This window comes from Cervus elaphus, chromosome 15, assembly GCF_910594005.1.
Source record: "Cervus elaphus chromosome 15, mCerEla1.1, whole genome shotgun sequence".
NCBI classification, from domain to species: domain Eukaryota; kingdom Metazoa; phylum Chordata; class Mammalia; order Artiodactyla; family Cervidae; genus Cervus; species Cervus elaphus.
The window spans coordinates 62315574-62335741 of record NC_057829.1 but is presented as its reverse complement, the minus strand read 5'-3'; the positions used below and the strand labels follow the sequence as shown (position 1 = coordinate 62335741).

General features: G+C 51.4%; 1 protein-coding gene across 4 annotated transcripts in view; it reads left to right on the top strand.

The window, feature by feature from the left end:
* The window catches only part of CRTAC1 (cartilage acidic protein 1), a 172347-nt gene that overhangs the window by 128793 nt on the left and 23386 nt on the right, over positions 1-20168 (top strand). For all 4 annotated transcript variants that reach the window (XM_043924925.1, XM_043924924.1, XM_043924922.1 and 1 more), the window contains exons 8-13: positions 697-833; positions 4307-4389; positions 5206-5306; positions 5882-6050; positions 17721-17866; positions 19176-19218. In XM_043924925.1, coding sequence (XP_043780860.1) covers positions 697-833; positions 4307-4389; positions 5206-5306; positions 5882-6050; positions 17721-17866; positions 19176-19218 — 679 coding nt within the window. The remainder of the gene's footprint in view (positions 1-696; positions 834-4306; positions 4390-5205; positions 5307-5881; positions 6051-17720; positions 17867-19175; positions 19219-20168) is intronic.

Genomic DNA, 20168 nt, shown 5'->3' with positions numbered 1-20168 from the left:
TGAGGCTGACTGCAGGGGAGAGGCCAGGACAGACCCCTCGGGATTCATCTTGAGCCCACTCTGCCAAGCTCTTTACATGCAGTCCTCACAGCCTGAGCAGCTATTACTTATCCCCGTGTTACTAAGGAGGAAGGTGAGATCTGAGGGGTTAAGTAACTTGCCTGAGATCACGCAGCGAGTCAGCAAAGAGGCCTGGATTCAATGCACAGGACTTCCTAGGTTCCACCCAGCCTGTGCCTCTGGCTGTGGAAGAGGATGGGCACGTACTAGAAAGGGCCTAGCATCTGGAGTCAGAGCCTGGCAGTGGCCCCGCTCATTAGCTACAACAATGGGCAATTTCCTTCCTCTCCAGGACTCAGTTACCTTGCCTGTGAAATGGGAATGCTCATGTCAGCCCTGCCTCAAGTGACCGATGGGAGGGCCACGTGTGGTCCTGACCAGGGAACAGCAAGGCGCTTCCCTGGTGTGAATTTGGACTGTTCCTCTTACCTCCTTGTCTCCTACAAGCAGCCTGGGGTTCATGTGGTCCTAAACACAGCACCCTGGGGCTCTTACGAGAAAGATGATAGAGGATGTGCTAGCTTGGGTTTTTATCTTTGCACACAAACAGGCACGCACACACATGCACACACAGGGGTGGTGGAAGTCGGCCTCTGGCCCACTCTGTCCACTGACCTGCAGCCCTCTCTCCCCCAGGACATCGCCTCGCCCAAGTTCTCCATGCCCTCCCCTGTCCGCACAGTCATCGCCGCTGACTTTGACAATGACCAGGAGCTGGAGGTCTTCTTCAACAACTTCGCCCACCGCAGCTCCTCAGCCAACCGCCTCTTCCGGTAGATGCTTCAGCCCAGCTTGTGGCTACTCACCCTTCGCAGTGGGGTCAGGGAGGAAGGTTTAGGACTCAGAAGAGGAGCTCCAAAGGGAGGGAGGATGCAGGACCTCCGAAGAAGGAGCAGAGAAGAGGGAAGGACAGGAATTGAGTAAGAAGTTGAGAGACTGGATGGAGAATCCCAGGCAGGAAACTGGCTTCCTGCTGTTAGCAGAGGGTGGAAATGGGGGGGAGGGAGGGTGGACCTGGGCAAAGTGTACGCAGAAGCCAGGTTCCACTCTACCATCCAAAGGGGTCCCAAGCCAAATCTCTTTGGGTACACCTGGATGAAGCCAAGACAGGTGTATTGACTACAGGACTTCTCAGAACCTTAACATGACCGTGAGTATCTTACGCTCTGAGAGGTGGATGGAGTACTCCAAATAGATTTGACCACAGGGCACTGCCTTCAGAGATTCTGCTTTTGGGATTGGTGCTCTGCAAAATATCCTTTGGGAAATGTTGGATGAGACAATTAGTGGTGGACAAGAGTGGACGCATCTGAGCATTGTATGTAAGGAGGAGGGGTTAGATTTTCCAAAGCAGCACTTCTCTAATTGGGGCCCAGAGACCACTGGTATCAGAACCACCTGGAGTGCTTATTTAAAATACAGAATCCGTAGGCCAGCCCAGATCTCCCAGGTCTGAATCTCCAGGGTTGAGGCCCATACATCTGTCTTTTTAACACATACGCTAGGCATGAGGTGATTCTTAGCACATTGAGGTTGGAGAGCTGCTGTTGGGGAACAAACTTCAGGACCCATGGGCCTGAGATGGCCTGAAAAATGCTAATGGGCCTCAGGACCAGGTGGGGAGAGGAGGGTGGCCCAGGGCCTTGGATGCAGGAAATGGGCCACATTATCTGCTCGGTTCCCCAAGACCCCACCCCCTCCCTCAGGAGGGCCCCCGACTATTAATAAAAGGCGAGGGCTGTGACTAAGCGTGTTTTAAAATATAATTATTAACAAAGCATCAATCCCGACCGGCTGTAATCACCCCCCGAAGGCCCCAGATTTACTAATTAGGTGCCTCGCAAAAAGCTTATTCACAACTTCCAGATTAATTGCGGAAGATCAATTGCTCATTAACAGAGACACTGCTTTCCTTCTCTGGTTAATAAAGTGTCCCTCACCAGGTCCCCTGAGCACCAGAGAGTCTCTGTGGCCTGAGAACCCAGGCCGTCTCCCCTGCCCGCATGGCCGCCATCAAAGCCCCAGCCTCCCTCTGGCCATCCCGAGGGCAGGCTGGCCCGGGCTGTCCACAGACATGGTCACCACATGGTCACCCCACCACATGGTCACCCCGTGGGTCAGTGTGTCCACCTCCATGCAGCAGCAGGAAAGCCACTTCCCAGATACGTGGTTGTGCCCCGAGTCCCTGTGGCAGGTGGCTGGGGCCACCACTCAGCTGGCAACTCTGGAAGTTGAGCCCCCGCCTACCCCACACCAAGCGGGCTTTTCACCTATTGCTGAAATGAACGTGGTGGGCTCCTTGTAGGAGTCCTGGAGACGCAAAACCTCGCTGGGCTTGAGTCCACGAGCCCTTCAGTGATGCCTGGGAAACCGGGGAGCTCATCGCCCACACCAGGGGCTAAGCAAGCATGCAGGGCCCCTGTTAATAATGGCAGGGCCACGGGCAGGAGCGAGGATTCTCCCCGGCCAGGCGGGATGTGTGTAGTGGCACCACTTACACGCCCGACGTGCTGATCTGTCCCCGTGGCTCCGCCCCTGCACATTCCCGCCCCTTAGCTGCCATTCTGTGCCCAGTTCCACAGAGCACGCTGTTGAAAATGCAATTCTGGCCACACCCGTCTTCCACTTAAACCCCTTAGAAGCCCCCACCGCCACCACCTTCTCTTTGACACATCCCATAGGCTGGCTTTGTCCCCAGCCTTGTCATTCTCCATTTCCCCGTTTACACATCAGGGCCAGACACCCTGAGCTTCCTTCAGTTCTGGGCTGGGCCGGGCCTGGACTCTCAGGCTGCCCACACCCTCTGCCCCTCTTTCTCTTCTGAGTGACATGGACATCATTCTGGTTTCAGCTCTGTTGATCCTTCCTCGGAGAAGCCTGCCCTGGTTGCCCAAATCTGGGTGAGTTTGCCCAGCTCTGCAAACTTCTGGGCTTTCTCCCCGAGGAACCCTTAACTGCATTGTCACCTGAACCCCAGGGTGTCTCTGCCCAGTGGTGACAGAGGTTACAGGACACGAATGGCCAAAGGGACCGTGGGTGCTAGCAGGCTGAGGCATGCACACCTGCAGTAGGCATGCACACTGCCAGGCATGCTGCTCACTGGCCAGGCTGCACACGGGGTTGTGTCTAGTGCAGTTGCCGTGTGTGGACAGAGGACACGTCCCAGGTACGTACGTGCTGTAGCCTACACCCACCCTGCAGTTCTGCCAGCCCCCTCTGCCATCCAGCCCCCAGAAGCTCCAGCTCAGGGAACCCTGGCCTCCTCCTAAAAGAAACCACTGGCTACAGCACAGCCCTCTGGTGACCCTGTGATTTGAGCAACAAGCCCCACCTGCAATGTGTGGGGAGAGCGATATAGATCCCTCCTGGTCCTTCCCTGACCCTGACCCCAAAACTGCTCCACACAGCCAGGGCAGAGCACCCAAGGCTGCAAGACCCTAACGAGGGAGAAAAATTGGAGAGGAGGCTCAAGGCCATTGTCAGCATTCAGCTCAAAGTGCAAGAGCGGCACTTTCACAGTGAACTTGTCTTCAGCAAATGTTACCACGATTCAGAGTGCAAAATAGAACCCCAGCAACCCAAAGGGACCCTTCCCTCCCTTTTGCCTCCAAAATTCTTCCATGCAGGCCATAGACATGCACTTGGAGCTTCCTGAGAACCAGGCACTGTTAGATGCTGCAGGAGATGCAAAGAAGAAGAATACATGGTCCCAGCCTGCAAAGAACTCAGTCTAACTGAGGAGATAAGATACATTCATGCAGAGCTTCAACCTGAGGCAGAAAGTGATAAAGGCCAGGAAAGTGACAGAGGCAGAGCAGGAAGGCACTGCTTCTAGCCGGACGATCAGGGAGGGCGTGGAGGAGGTGGCATTGGGGTGGGGTGGGACCCTGCGCAGCATCCAGAACTCGAAAACCCAGGGCCACGTGAAGGAAAGTGAAGGTCAGTTGAAGGTAGCTGCGTCCCTGCCCCTTCTGCATCCATCACCTGCCCTTCCCCAGGCTGTCTATAATTCATCCATTAGAGAAGGAAAAATCAATATTTACCAACATAAATTAAAACCCGAGAAAGGCACAGCCAGGGTGTAGACAAGGTCTGTGAGCAGAGTGGCTCTGTCGGTGTGCAGGTAGCGGGGTCTCGGGGTGCTCAGAGCATGGAGAATGGACTTAGTGGACTCCCAGGTCCAGAGGGCCCACTGGGGCTTTGCCACATGTGGTCATCCGTGAACCGCCTGTCTCCTCTCCTACAGCATCATCCGCAGGGAGCACGGTGACCCCCTCATCGAGGAGCTCAACCCTGGCGATGCCTTGGAGCCTGAAGGCCGGGGCACAGGTGAGGACACCTGAGGGCTCCAGCCTGCTCTCCCCCAGCTCAGTGCTGCCCTTAGCAGGGATGATGCAGCCAGCCCCATAGCTGGGCTTGTCCTGTCCCCACCCACCCTGAAGGCTGAGATCCCCGGGGCGGGGGCGGGGAGGGGCCTGGGAGTGCCAGGCCGGAAGCAGAGGAGGGAAATATCCATTCTCCCAGCCCCAGGGCTGTGGGGTCACAGGCGTGGGGAGCCGTGGGCAGTATCTGCTGATGCTGTGCTGGGAAGGGAGGGAAAGGAGAGGCTGGGGTTCCTGCAGTCTGACACCTCCTGGCATTCAGGCTGGTGGCAGAGAAAGAGCACTGGATCAGGAGGCCTAAGACCTGGCCCTGCCATTGCCATTGTCTTGGAGAAGGTGCTCCATCTTCTGGGTCTTGTTCTCCACACCCATGAAATGGGGATAACTGCATGTGCCTTCTTCATGTCTCTGGGTTGTGGTGAGGACAAAAAGGAGACCAGTATATGAAAACAAGTGATAGATTGATAAAAACTGTGCACATGTCTATATTATGTATAACAGACCAGACAGAAACCCTCAGCATCCAAGTTGTTTGCACCCACACTCTCCTTGCAAAAGTCCAGGGGAAGGAAAGGGACCCCGGCCCGATTTCCACAAATTCCTATCACGAGCAGCTATTAGGAGAGGAGCTTCATGGTCCAGCCTTCATGCCCCAGCGCTGTGCTCTCTCCTTCACACTCGGGGCATGGACTGGCCCAGGTCCGGAGCCCTCCCCCTGTTGGTCTCCTGGCCGATGGCCAGACTGAAATCTGTGCTGTTGCAGGGGGCGTGGTGACCGACTTCGATGGAGACGGGATGCTGGACCTCATCTTGTCCCACGGAGAGTCCATGGCTCAGCCGCTGTCCGTCTTCCGGGGAAATCAGGTGTGCCTGGACCTGGGGACCCTCGCCATGCCTGGCATGCTCCCCTGGGCCTGGGATAAACAGAGGAACAGAACAGAGGAGCCGGGGTGCTTGTTTGACCGGAATGGCAGGACATCCCAGGGAGGAAGCAGATGAGGTCCCAGACACTCAGTAAGCGCCCGAGAAGGGCTGCTTCTAGTTCTGCCCCTCTCCTTCCACTGGCACATCTCCAAAAACTGTTTTCCCTGAGCCTATTTTCGGGAAGATCCCCTGGAGAAGGAAACGGCACCCCACTCCAGTATTCTCGCCTGGGAAATCCCATGGACAGAGGAGCCTGGCAGGCTACAGTCCACAGAGTCGCAAAGAGACAGACACGACTGAGTGACTAAACAATAAGACACCAAATTGGCTTTCCCTGCTCTTCTGCAGAGCTGCTCCTGGCAAGCTTCAATCAGTCAGTCCGCCTTGTTCACCCTCCCTGCCTGGCTCCCTCCTCCTCTCTTTCCTCTGCCCCTTCCCTTCTACCCCTCTTCCTCCTCTCTGATCCTTCCACCCACCCGGCTGATGCCCAGACCTGCGTTCCTCCCCCGCTACAGGGCTTCAGCAACAACTGGCTGAGGGTGGTGCCACGAACCCGCTTTGGGGCCTTCGCCAGGGGTGCCAAGGTCGTGCTCTACACCAAGAAAAGCGGGGCACACCTGAGGATCATCGATGGGGGCTCAGGCTACCTGTGCGAGATGGAGCCCGTGGCTCACTTTGGCTTGGGTGAGTCAGGGCGCAGGGGTGGCGGGGGGGGGGGGGGGGGCGCTGTTTAGGGAGTGCCGTGGGCTCTTGTCAGGGCAGTGGGATGCAGGGCTCTGTAGAGCCCCCTGAAATGCAGGGCTCACAGCCTGAGCATCTTTCAGGTACCACTAGCTACTGGAGGCCACCCTGCTTTGAGATGAACCTGAACTCAGAACAGAGGCTCTTTATGCTCCGCTTCTTGCTGGGGTCCCCATCCTAGTGCCTCTGATGAAGCAGTTCACCCTGGCGTCAGAGTATTTAATTCATTTGTTCAAGGCTATGGCTATGTTCTTCAAACAATGGCTACACCAAACCTGTCCACACCAGCTGCTTCCCCGGATGCCTGGGTGTTGGTTCAGCAATTAAAGTGTCTCAACAAACCCTGGGTGCCTTCTCTTAGCTAAAAGGCTTGGGAGAAGCACGGCGGTGATGCCATCCCCAAGAAGGTAAAAATAGGTTCTTGACTGGGAGAGGGGGATTGAAAAATCTTCTACTCTCTTATGTATGTATATATATGTATGTATGGGATCCCCAGGCGGCTCAGTGGTAAGGAATCTGCCTGCCAGTACAAGAGACACAGGAGACTGGGTTCAATCCCTGGGCCAGGAAGATGCCCTGAAGAAGGAAATGGCAACCTACTCCAGTATTCTTGCCTGGAGAATCCCATGGACAGAAGAGCCTGGAGGGCTACAGTCCATGAGGTCACAAGGAGTCAGAAACAACTGAGCAACTGAGCACTCACACATATATGTATATATAAATATGTATAGTATATCTGTGTGTATACATATATATATAACGTAAACAGATATGCAGTATACCTGTGGTATTAATAAAATATCACTATACCTCTATTAGTATAGCTAAAGTAACAAAAGTGACAATGCCAAATGCTGGCAAGGATGTGGAGAAGCTGGATCTCTCATTCACTGCTGGTACATCTACTCTGGAAAATAGTTTGGCAGTTTCTTTTAAGACAAAAAAAAACTATACTGTACAACTACTATGAAAGTTGCTCAGTCTATAAGACTTAGCAGTTGCACTGCTGGGCATTTATCCCAGGTAAATGAAAACTTATGTCCACATAAAAATCTATGCATGATTGTTCATAGTAACTTTGTCTCTAATAGCCCAAACTGAAAACAGCCTCAATGTCCATCCGTGGGTTAATGGGTTAACAAGCTGCCGTCCATCCACACCATGGAATATTGAAAAGTGAAAGTCACTCAATCGTGTCCCCATGGACTTTACAGGCCAGAATACTGGAGTGGGTAGCCACTCCCTTCTCCAGGGGATCTTCCCAACCCAGGGATCGAACCCAGGTCTCCCATATTGCAGGTGGATTCTTTACCAGCTAAGTCACTGGGGAAGCTTACTCAGCAGTAAAAAGGAATGAACCATTGATACATGCAGCAATTTGGATAGCTCTCATGTGTATTATGATGAGTGGTGGTGGGGTGGGGGGTGGTGAAGTCAGTCTCAGAAAGTCCCATACTATTGATTCCATTTATATAATATTCTCAAAATGACAAAATTATAGAGATGGAAAATAGATCAGTAGTTGCTGGGGGTCAGAAATGGTGAAAGGGGGAGGAGTGGGTATGACTTTAAAGGGAGAACCCCAAGGAGGTCTTCATGGTGATGGAGCAGTTCTGTGTTTTGATCGTGGTGGGAGCTGCACAATTCAACAGGTGATAAAGAACAGAGAACTTATACACACACATTGTGCCAATGTCAACTTCCTGGTTTTGATGTTGTATTATAGTTACATAAGGTATATGTAACATTAGGTATATGTGGGCAACTAGATGAAAGGCATACAGAACCACTCTGTACTATCTTTTACAACTTCGTGTGAATCAATAATTCATCAAAATAAAGCATTTTTAAAGAAATGCACTAAGGAAGGGAATTAGGGGGGAAAAGTTGTAACAGGTCTTCTTGGGGAGGAAGCACAATAATGGAAAAAGTGTCGAGAAACATTACGGGGTGGGGGATGGGGGCAACAGTGTCTTTACTAAAACACAACGATTAAGGAAAATATTTAAGGAACGTCCCTTGGCAGTCCAGAGTTAAGAGTCTGTGCTTCCCATGCAGGAGGTGCAGGTTCAATCCCTGGCTGAGGAACTAAGATCCCATATGCCATGTGGCATGGACAAAAATGGAAAATAAAATAAGTATAAAAAAAAAAAAAGAAAGGAAACCATTTGAGTCAAATATACCTAGGTTCAAAATCAGATACCCTCCCCCTTATGTTAGCACCTCATGATATTAACATAAAAAGAGTAGGCAATATGGTCTCAAATTAACAAATATATATGTGTATGTTAATATTATGTATACATCATATGAGCATAGAAAAAAGCTAAAAGAAAATGCAAAAAGTGTGAACAGTGGTTCTCCTTGAGTGGCTGGATCCATATGGTAATTCTTTCTTGTTCTAGGTGTGGTGACATTTTACTCTTATTATTTCACTTCATCCTTATGATTACCCTTTGATATAGGCATGATTTATCCCCATTTTACAAATGGGAAACCTGAGGATCAGAACCGTTAAACATTCCCCAGTCACATAAATGGCAGAGCTGAGATTCAAATCCAGACCTAACTGGGCAGGTGATTTTTATTTTCTTCCATACTTTGTCTTCAGTATTTTGGGCTTCCCTGGTGGCTCAGACGGTAAGGAATCTGCCTGCAATAGAGGAGACTCAGATTCAGTTCCTGGGTCAGGAAGATCCCCTGGAGAAGGGAATGGCTACCCACTCCATATTGTTGCATGGAGAATTCCATGGACAGAGGAGCCTGGCAGGCTACAACCCATGGGGCTGTAGAGTTGGACACGACTGAGTGACTAACACTTCATTTCACTTTCATATTTTGTGTATGTGTGTATGTGTTTTCCAATTTTTATAGGCAACACATAATATTTATGTCATCTGAAAAAGAAGCATAAATTTTTAGGGGACCCAGGGCCTGGTTATATGAGCATTTTCTCAGGCTATTTCACCCTGGGTGGGTCAACCGGACATTGGAAGTCTATCACTTTTAAGGCAGCCATTTACTATGCTGGCCCTAACGGTACAAAATGACTTTTATTTTATTTTTAAATATGTATCTATTTATTTATTTGGCTGCATCAGGTCTTAGTTGCTACATGCAAGATCTCGTTCCCCAACCAGGGATTGAACCTGGTCTCCCTACACAGAACACAGAGTTCCAGCCACTGGACCACCAGGAAAGTTCTAAGATGACTTTTAAATACATAGTCCTCTCTTACAATATAGTAGTAGTCAACATTAATCAAGTGTTTAGTGTATGCCTGACACTGGTCTAAATGCTTTACCTGAGATACCTTATTCCAGTCTCACCACAACAGGATGAACTAAGAATCATAGCCCCATTTTACAGGTCCAGAAACTGAGACTGAGATTAAGTCACACCTCCAGAAGATAGAGAGGACTGGATTTGGACCCCATCTCCTTGAACACCACAGTCTGGGGTCTTAACCACTGTGATCTGACTGCTGGACTCCCATAGCTGTTCTGTACGCAGCCAGCCAGGGTCCTGCTCTGCCCCTTTCTCACTGGGCATCCACGACCCCTCAGTTACCAAATGACCCAAGTGAGCCCATCCATACCACGGTGACAGCCATGGTCTCACAGGTTGGATGTTTATCCAGATATCTGGCTTGGCTATCAACCCACACCCCATTGTACAGATAAAGAAATTGAGGCTCACAAAGCAAATCAATGTTGAGGCCAGGACCGGGGCTGGTTTCTCCTTCCCCTCACCCCTTGAGCTGACTCTGCTATTTTGAGGTATGTATTGTGGGTCTTATTGGGCCTCTTTTCTGGCTAGTGTCTGTCCCTGCCAAGAGAACAGATCTGCTTCTTCAGCTGGGATGGTATCACGGGGGCCCAAGAGCCTCCATGCCTCTTCCCAACTATCTGCCTCCACAGCTCAGGTTATGGAGGCTGCTCCTGGCTGGGACTCGTGACAGCCCGAACTGCCAATCCTTGCTCTTCTGCATGGCCATGGGGTTTGTTCTGGGTCTGAACTCCGGTTCAGACTGCTGCACGGCTCCCCTGCAGCCTCCTTGCCAATGGATCCACTCCCAGAGAGGTACAGAAGGAAGACTACACTTGGAGACGGGCCCCAGTTGGTCAATCGTGGGCCTGGCAGTGAGACTCTCTAAGGCCGCTCAGCAGGCAGCAGGGCCAACAGCTGGGGACACGGCGAGGGGCAGGAGGCTCCACCCTGCAGCTTCGACACCCCCACATCCAGGAGGATCTTCATGAATCCAGCACAGTGCAGGCCTTCCTGACTGATGGAGGGGCCAGTAGTGGGGCAGGGGGAGAGGGAACCGATGGGAAAGCCAGATGGGAAGGAAGGATTGCGGAAAGAGAGAACAGTGGGGAGACAGAAATGGGGCACAGAGGAGACCAAGAGATGTGGTCAAGAGAGAGATGAAACAAGGAAATGCTCCCTGCCCTCCAGGCTCACAGTCCCGTGAGAGAAGCCAGGGGACACAGGAGCTCTGGTCACAGCACGTTTGGGTGCTCCATCACACTGGCCCAGAGGCTGTAAGAGGACCGAGACAGGAGAAACCCAGTCTGCTCTGAGCAAGGAGTGGGCCTTGAACTAGGTCTAGAAGGATGGTAGGAATGTGTAAGGCGTCAATGGGGGCTGAGGGGGGCATCCAGGGGCTGGCCTGGCTTGAACAAAGGCCAGAGGTGAGAGTGTTCACGATGTCCACGGGACGGGAAGGGTCTGGTGGGAGCAGAGTCTGAAAAGGGAGGCCAGGGCCAACCTGTCAGGGGCTCCCAGAGCCCCCCGGAGAGTGTGGGCAGAATGGAGGGGCTCGCAGAGCGGGGAAAGCCACAGCCAGGCTCAGCTTTCAGTGGGAGGGGGGTTGTGGGGGAGGGAGGACCGTGGAGGAGCCCAGGAACCTCTCCAGGGGCACCAGACTGGCACCTAGAGCCCTGCAGGGAGAGCAGCATGTGCAATTTTTTAAGAAAGCTTTAGTTTTGTATTTTTTTCCTGACTGTAAGAATAATGTATATTGATTATAGGAAAATTAGAAAGTATAACACCATAAAAAAAGAAAGTAAAAATAACCTACAATCTCGCCACTACATGTGGAATATTAAGCAAAAAGGAAACGTTCTCTCTTCACCCTCCCCCAGGGTCATGGGATTCATTTAGTAGCTGCTTGCTGAGCACCTACTATGTGCCAAACACTAACTGAAGGAAGATCCTTGCCATGGGTGACCTTACATTCTAGTGGAAGGAGGAGTCACATATGATACCTAATAAACATAACAACTAGGTAAATATATGAAAGGTTAGAAGACGTTAAGTGCTATGAAAAAAGAAAATGTGGAACAGGGTAAAGGAATTAAGAATGCAGAAGGGAACAGGCAGGGAGCAGTTTCAATAGGTAGTCGGGAGCAGCCTCTTCCCAATTCCACACTTTTTTATAAGATTTTATTGCATGCAAAATACATAGGAGCACATTTATAAATAAATATGCCTCGAAAGTTTTTTTAACGGAAATTATTATACTCTCCGTATTATTCCCAAACTTGCTTTTTCCCCCCCCTCTCTCTTAACAGTACATCCTGGACATCATTCCAAGTCTGTTCATATCTCTTTTGTTTTCCTTTAGTGCTTCACAGTATTTTATTGTGTGGCTGCATCCATAATTTATTTAGCAAGCCCCCTGCTGATGGACAGTAGGACGGTTTCCAGTCCGGAATAGTTTGTTTGGTCGTATTTGTAGTGAGCAGGGGCAGGTCCAGAACAGGAATGCAGAAAGGGCTGTCCTGATGTCAGTAGGACTAGGAAGAGGTGGGCCCCGCCCCCGCCCGAGGCTGTGCAGGAGGGCAGAGGGCTGCAGGAACCCCCTCCACCACCCATAATGCTCCCCTGACCCTGTTCCTTCCTGCCTCCAAAACCACTCCTGCCTCCTCCTGATTTTGCAGCAAAGTGTGGTGATCAGCTTGTGCATGGTCAGCAGCCAGCCCCCTCCCTGGGGCAGTTCTCTCCCCCACATACCTGGCCAGCTCCTCTCAGCTCCTGGGCCACTGGCTGGGGAACCAGCGCCTTCCCATGCTGCGGGCCTTTGCATGGTCAGCACTGAGCTGTGCTTAGAGGACTCAGCTTCTCAGACCCTCACGTGCATGCCTAAGGGTCCAGACTGCATCACATCACACAGTAAAACTCAGGGAACTTGCTGCGTTTCATGCTTCAGGGGGCAGGGGTTCTCAGCGGGCCACTCTGGTATGCAGAGTGCTCTCAGCTTCATCCTGTAAAACCTCCCACGTACCCCTGCTCGGGGAGCTCCCTGGCCTCCTTCCACCATCCCCCACCCTGTCCTGCCCTTCCCCTGGTCCTCCCAGTGCAGACGGCCAGCCAGCCTCATAAACGAGCATTTCTGCTCACAGCCCCTGTTGAGTATCCTGCTGGACTTGGGTTGCTCTGAACCCCAACACCTCAGCCCCCACATACCCACCCCATGTAGCCCATACCCAGGCTCTCTGGCCCCGGGCTAGCAGAGAGCTAAGGCAGCTCTACCAAAGCCAATACATGAAAACAAACGTCAATAATCTCCTTTCTCCACCAGCCTCCCACTGGGGCTCACCCCCTGAGCCAACCCACCCCAGGCTTTGATGGCACCCCCATCCCCTACACATACACCCCTCCTTCCTTCAGCTGATTGTTCGCAAGTGACTCAGAGCTGCCTCCCAGCCGGCTGGTGCTCTTTTAGGAAAGGAAAATTCAGTGGCCCACATAAAAATCGCTTTAATAAAGTGCAAAAATATTCCACCAACTGTATTCCCACCATCTGTTTTGCTTGTGATTCTTCTGAAAAGCGCAATTCTCTGTGCCTCTTTGGCCTTTGTCCTTTAAAAGCTGCCAGAGGCGACTCCCTGCTGCTCTTAATGGGGCCTCCTCTGCTCCCAGACACACAGGCCCGGCAGTCTGGCCAACTCAAAGGCTGCCCTTGTGTAGTGTCTGGTGGCCAGGCCCCCTGGCTTGTGCAACTGCAGGAAGACTTGAAATTTCTGGGGCAGAGGGAACGGCTGGGCCTGGGGGCAGGAGCCTGGGTTCCAGTCTGAGCTCAAACACCTGCAGTTCCCTGCACCTTTTGCCAAGCCTCAGTGTCTACATCCAGGGAGTGGGTGTAAATTCTCCCTCGTGGAGTAATTAAGAGGCTTCAATCAGTCACACCTTCCAAGTTCCTCCCCATCTCCTCTCCCACCCACCCCACTTAACGCCCAAGCTCACACCCTGCTTCACCCACTTTGAACTTCTCCCCAATCGTCAACAACGCATGTCCTTTTCATATCTCTATACTTTTGCTTCTATCTCTTTTCCACTTCCTGGAACGTCCTTCCCTTCCCTTCTGTGCCTCCCAAGCTCTTATTCCTCCTGTATCCTCCAACAAAATGACTTTTAACACCCGCCTCTCTCACCAAGAGGTACTGATACTATATGTGCACTTTCCCAGTTGTTTTAACATAATCACTGTGTTCATTGCCCCCACAGGGCTCAGCTCCTCCAGGATGGGTCCTAGGTCTGTCTCCTTCCTGCTGAATCCCAGCTCCCTGCATGATGCTTGGTCCATGGTGGTTTGGTCATGGGGCTGGGGTGGGCAGTAGAATAAGGGTTTAGCAGGTGTGGGCTTCAGGATCAGACATTCCCTCTCTGGGTAGCTGTGAGCAATGCCCTTCACTTCTCTAAGTCTCATCCCCTTTGATTCTAAGATGGAAATTATAAAACTAGTATTTTCTCAGGGGGCTGCCATGAGGATCCAATGCCCTGACACTGAGAATCACGGCGTGCAGTTTGGAATGCATATTCTGTAGTATTATTGGCAAAAAGGGGAAGCCCTTTGGGAACTGCAGGGTGCCCCCCATGTCTAAGAGATGATGGGGATGCTAAGGGTCAAAATTGGCTAGGGCAGCACTCACATCCAAGGAAAGACTGTCCTTCCTGGATAGGCTAGAGCTCCCATCTTACAGATGAGGAAACGGAGGCCCCCAAATAATCAGTAACAAAAGAGGGAGTCCTGTGGAGATGTGCCCTTCCCATGGCTGACTTCTATCCTAGTCCTGCGGATCCCTGGGTCTGGAGGAAGAGAGGAAGCAGGATTCAGATGCAGGATATAAATTTGTGATTGTCTATGAATATTCGACAGCTCTTGAGTTATTTGTGGCACTTCTGTCAGGCTGGAAAATGTATTCATGTAGCTGCTCTGTTTGGCTTAGGCGAGAAACATTTGTTCTTCTTTGTCTCCTTTTTTTTTTTTAAACATAGAAAAATGTTTACTTTTTACATCTGCCACTTAGTTTGGGCACTGAACACCCTAAACATGCTAAGTCTCTTGAACCTCAGGAGACTACTTCCAAACAGAAAAAGAGTGGGCGGTTGACACCCCCAATCCTATTTTCACCCCCTTCCCCAAAATAAATTATTGTGGTAGGAGGGAGCAGGGAAGGAGGGGGTTATGAGAAATGTTTTCTGGCTTAATAGAGCCAATCCCAGAACCAGTAAGCCCCCAGCCTGGAAGGGGAGAATCTCCATGGGGAGGGAAGCTGCATCCTGTCTGGGGGTCTCGGTGGCATGTGGGGGGTCTCTGCTCAGGGCACCTCTCTCTGGTGCTGCTGCCCCATCGCGGGCACAGGGACAGGGGCTGCTCACCTTTGACACTTCCGGAGGGTGGTGGCTGGTCCCTGCCCTCATTAATTCATGATGGCCAGAGGAGAGACTTCTCTGGAGGCCTTGGGTTGGAGGGAGCAGAAGAGAAGCAAGCCCAGGGAGGCTCAGAAAGTGGACAGTGTGGCTCTCAAGATGCACCTTTCTCTGGAAGCTCCAGACTGACGCACTGGGACTCGGGGAGAAAGCTGCAGCGGGGTCCTTCCACACTGTGTGGTGTTAGCTCCGACCCCAGGGGGACCTCTACATAGAGGTGGAGGTATATTCCAACACAGGAATCTGTGTATTGATTCCCCCAAAGTCTAGGCATGCAGGTTCTCTCCCCATGGAGACTCTCCCCTTCCAGGCCCGTGGCTTACCGGTTCCGAGGTCGGCTCTATTAAGCCAGAAAACATTTCTCATAACCCCCTTCTCCCCCTGCTCCCTTTTCTAAAATACGGGAACCCCATGCATACACAAAAATGTTATACAGACCACCCTCCGCCCCCATCGCAGCAATCATTTTAAAAAAAATCCATTGGTGGACAGTAATGACCAAAAGCTGCTATAAATTCGACAGCACTTTTCAATTTCACTTGTTTTGTGACAGTCTCTATACGCATTGAGGAGAAAGTAGCACACACATGTGGGTGACTTTTTTCTCAGCCCTCGACTGATGCTTGGGGGAGTGTGCAAATTTGTGGAGCCCTGAGCACCAAGCCCACGTCTAGTCAGCCCTGGGGGGTGACAATGAGAGGGCTGCAGCATCCCTCCCACCTGTACTGAGCACTGCCCTCTTTCCCAGGTGACTGACTGGGGAAAGGCCTCTCCCAGCAGGTGAGGCCCAGCTCCCACTCTTCTCCACCCCAATCCATCACCATTAGCCTGACCTTGTCTCAGTGACAGGCCTGTTGCTTTAAGCAGGAAGCCGGGGCCAGCTTTGACGATGCCTAAACACCTGATAAATCTTTCCAACCTGCTTTCTGCCAGTGATGTAACACGTTGCTTTAAGGATGTGTGCAGATGTATTCACAATGAATATTCCCTGAATTTCACCACCATTATTTTCTGTAAACATTTCAGCTTTGTTGTTGTTCAGTTGCTAAGCTGTGTCTGATTCTTTGTGACCCCATGGACTGCAGCACAAGAAGGCTCACCTGTCCTTCACTATCTCCTGGAGTTGGCTCAAATTCATGTCCATTGAATCGATGATGCTATCTATCCATCTCATCCTCTGCCATCCTCTTCTCCTCCTGCCTTCAATCTTTCCCAGCATCAGGGTCTTTTCCCAGTGAGTTGGCTCTTCATATCAGGTAGCCAAAGAATTAGAACTTCAGTTCAGCATCAGTCCTTCCAATGAATATTCAGGGTTGATTTCCTTTAGGATGGACTGGTTGGATCTCCTTGCAGTCCAAGGGACTCTCAAGAGCCTTCTCCAACACAATTCGAAAGCATCAATTCTTCAGTGCTTGGCATTCTTTACGGTCCAGCTATCATATCTAGACATGACTACTGGAAAAACCATAGCTTTTACTATGTAGACCTTTGTCTGCAGAGTGCTATCTCTGCTTTTTAATACACTTTCTAGGTTTGTTATAGCTTTTCTTCCAAGGAGCAAGTGTCTTTTAATTTCATGGCTGCAGTCACTGTCCGCAGTGATTTTGGAGTCCAAAAAGAGAAAATCTGTCACTGCTTCCACTTTTTCCTCTGCTATTTGCCATGAAGTGACCGGTCTGGATTCCATGATCTTAGTTTTCTGAATGTTGGGGTTTAAGCCAGTTTTTTCACTCTCCTCTTTTACCCTCATCAAGAGACTCTTTATTTCCTCTTCACTTTCTGCCATTAGAGTGACATCATGTGCATATTTGAGGTTATTGATATTTCTCCCAGCAATCTTGATTCCAGCTTGTGATTCATCCAGCCCAGCATTTCATATGAGGTACTCTGCATATAAGTTAGATAAACAGGTTGACAATATACAGCATTGCCATATTCCTTTTCCAATTTCTAACCAGTCAGTTGTTCCATGTCCAGTTCTTACTGTTGCTTCTCAAATTGGTCTTTCTCCTGTGCCCTTTGTCACCTCAGCTTTTATATGGAGCTCAACTCAAATACCTTATCTCCAAGAACCTGTCCCTCATCACCTTGACGAGAAAATGCCCCCAATAACTCTTACTTCCTGTTTATCTCATCATCCTATTTTTGTTTTCTTCACAGAGCTTGTCAATATCTGGCATTGTTTATTGGTTCATCTGTGTGCCTATCTATCCCCACTAGAGTGGAAGCTCCCTGAAAACAGAGACTTTCCCAGTGACGGCCCCTTGCAGACTTTAACTATCAGTATAAATACAAATCAATGGAATATACCCAATATTAAAAAGCAAATCAGCTGTAAAGCTGATCATTGTCCCCAGGTCTCCCAGATGCCCCACCCCCACTCTTTCTTTCCCAACATGCTAGGTAAATGGTACAGCCAAGATTTGAACCCAGGACTCCAAAGTCAGCCTGTTTACCACCAGGTTTAACCCTCTCCCCCAAAACAGCCTCCTGCCCATTGGCCTAGCCACTAGAATGTAAGTTCTAGAACCGCACTGTCTGATATGGTAGCCACTAGGTTAGTGGTTAAATAATTCTATTTTAAATAGAATTTAAAATCCAGTCCCTTATCACGCCAGTGCCACACCAGAGCTCAGCATCCACCTATGGCAAGCCACTACCATGGCTGACGGATAGGTAGAGAACATCACCATCACTGCGCAAGTTCTCTTGGATGGCGTTGTCCTAAAGGAGCAGGATCTCGTCGGCTTTGTTCACTATATCCCCAGCACTTAGAACAGTGTTCAGTTCATGATTTTTATCAGGTGAACGAATGAATGATGACACCCTTGCAGAGAATCCCTCCCCACCCCGCACTCTCCTCTGCAGCTGATCATTTCTCCTTTCTTCCCACAGGGAAGGATGAAGCCAGCAGCGTGGAGGTGACATGGCCAGATGGCAAGATGGCCAGCAGGAACGTGGCCAGCTCGGAGATGAACTCGGTGCTGGAGATTCCCTATCCCCGGGATGATGACAGACCTCAGAACCCAGCCAACCTGGAGGTGAGCGGAGGCATCTGGACCTCAGAGCCAAACAAGCAGGCCCCTCCCACAACCCTGCGGGCTGAAGCTGGATTCCTAGGAATTGCAGACTTTGTTTCTAGAATGATGGAAATCTTCTTAGCAAAGGGCAGGCTTCATAGTGACTCCTCCATTTGTAGTTTCCACACCACTATCACACCCACAGCTCTTCTACTCCTCAAAGAAATCCTCTCTTTGGAAATGTGTTGGAAGGGCAAGCATTTTTCACCCATTTTACAGAGAAGGTAAACTGAGACCAAGAAAGAGAACCCACCAAAACTGCACAGCCATTTGTGAGCAGAGTTAAGGACTGGCCCCAGGTCTCCTGCTTCATCTCTGATTCTTTCCAAGGCTCTGACACAGCCTCCTGTTGCCTCTGCAGACTCCTAGGAAGAGCCCTGGGCCCCTGTCCAGAGAGGATCACGCCATTGCAGATAATAGGAGCCACTTAAATTCACACAGACAAGGGGACTTACAGGGAGGTTCCAGGGGAGCTCACGAAAAGCAAGGGACACTCGGGATGAGCTAGAGCCATGGCAGTTTGGTGGCCCCAGGAGCCCATGGACCTCTGTCTTTAGTGCGCTGGCTCTGGGGGGAGCATTATCCTTCCTCAGTAATCCTCACCAGCAGCCATCATTCATCAGTTCCAACAGTCGACATTTTCTGTCTTGTGTAGTGTTCTGAGTCCCAACCACCGCCCCCAGCCACCAGGCTGCTGAGACCTCCACAGAGACCTAGCGAAGCCCCCATAGCCTAGAGTGACCAGGCTCCTCTGTCTTCGCCTCACTTAAATCAAATTCCAGCTGCAAAGCCTTTGAGTCAGTCCTCCGGATGAGATGTCCACCTCTTATCCAGCCAGCCCTGCCCCAAGGTGGGGTGATGGCCTGGCTCGCAGGCACCCCGGCCCCACGAGTGGGGAAGGTTCTCAGAGAAAGGGGTGTGGGGAGTGACCTTGTCCAGCCCTCTTTACACTTTGCCTTTCTGAGACCCAGCTTGTCTCAGGTGATGCCATAGGAGGGACAGACTCTGTTGGGGGTCACGGGGCAAGCCTGTGGATCCCACGTGAGGGAGATGAGCAGGAGTTTGTTCAGGCTGTTCTTGGCCTTCCCCCTGGGTCTCCTTTCACCAGGGCAAGGGAATCCTGGCAGGAGGGGCTCTCCCTGATTCCGAGCTGCCAGCTGTCCTTTATTGTGGGGTCAGGGTGACAGCCGCTCTGTGGCTGTGACTGGGAGGGGACCTGAGATGGGATCTTCTCAACTCACTAGTGTCTCTGCTTCTGCCCATCTTGCAGTGCGGCCAAGGATTCTCCCAGCAGGAAAATGGCCATTGTGCGGGTGAGTTGCCTGCAGGTACCAAGGACAAGGCCGAGGCCAGAATCTCGCTGGGGAGGGTCAGCCTGGGCCCTGGAAGACTCAGGTTGCAGACAAGGGGCGGTGGGAGCGGTGAGAAGGGGAATGTGTTGTTTGTCCCTGGGGCTTCAGATGCCAAGACAACCGCCAGGTGACTCGGCAAGGTGGGAATGATGGTAGCAGCCTGCAGGCTGAATCACTACAGCTCTGGGAATTGGCAGCGCTTCCCTGCCGTGAATACAGAGAGAACAATCACCGGGAGGAGACACAACTGCCTCGGCAGAGCACACAGGGAGGCCTGGCTCCTGGAAGCCACGGTGGGTGGGCATGCATCCTCCATCCAGCACAGCAGCCAGCAAAGGGGCTGGCAGGCAAGAGTGGGCATGGCTAGCCAGGGGGCATTGGAGCAAACCAGGATGTGGCATGTGGTCACAGCTCAGAAGGGAGATCGCGGCCTTTTGCAGTATTGGGGGGCAGGTAACTGCAGCACAGCCAGACTCTGTGAGGCAGCTCTGTGAGGATCCGGGGACCTCCTAAAACCTCTCAAAGGCCTGGAATGGGCAAGGGTAGCCTAGAGGCTCAGCACCAAGAAAACTTTCAACCCCATGTCTTTTATCCTAAGGACCAGCAGTGAGGGATCAGGCCAAGGACTCCACCTGCCCTTAGATGCTCAGGCTGCATTCTTCCCAAGCCCCCTCTGCAGCCACTCATCAGCCCCAGGTGAATGGTTTGCTCTGAGATGTGGAGTGAACGAAACAATCCCTGCCCTCTTGCAGCTTAGAGCCAGCGGGACAGACACACAGAGAAACAGGTTGACCACACAGCCTGGGCAGGGCTTGTGCGGAGGGGGTGCTATAGGAGCACAAAGGTGGGGTGCTAAACCAGTCTCGTGAGGGTCCAAGAAAGTGCCCCAGAGATAGTTTAGGTCTGAGCTG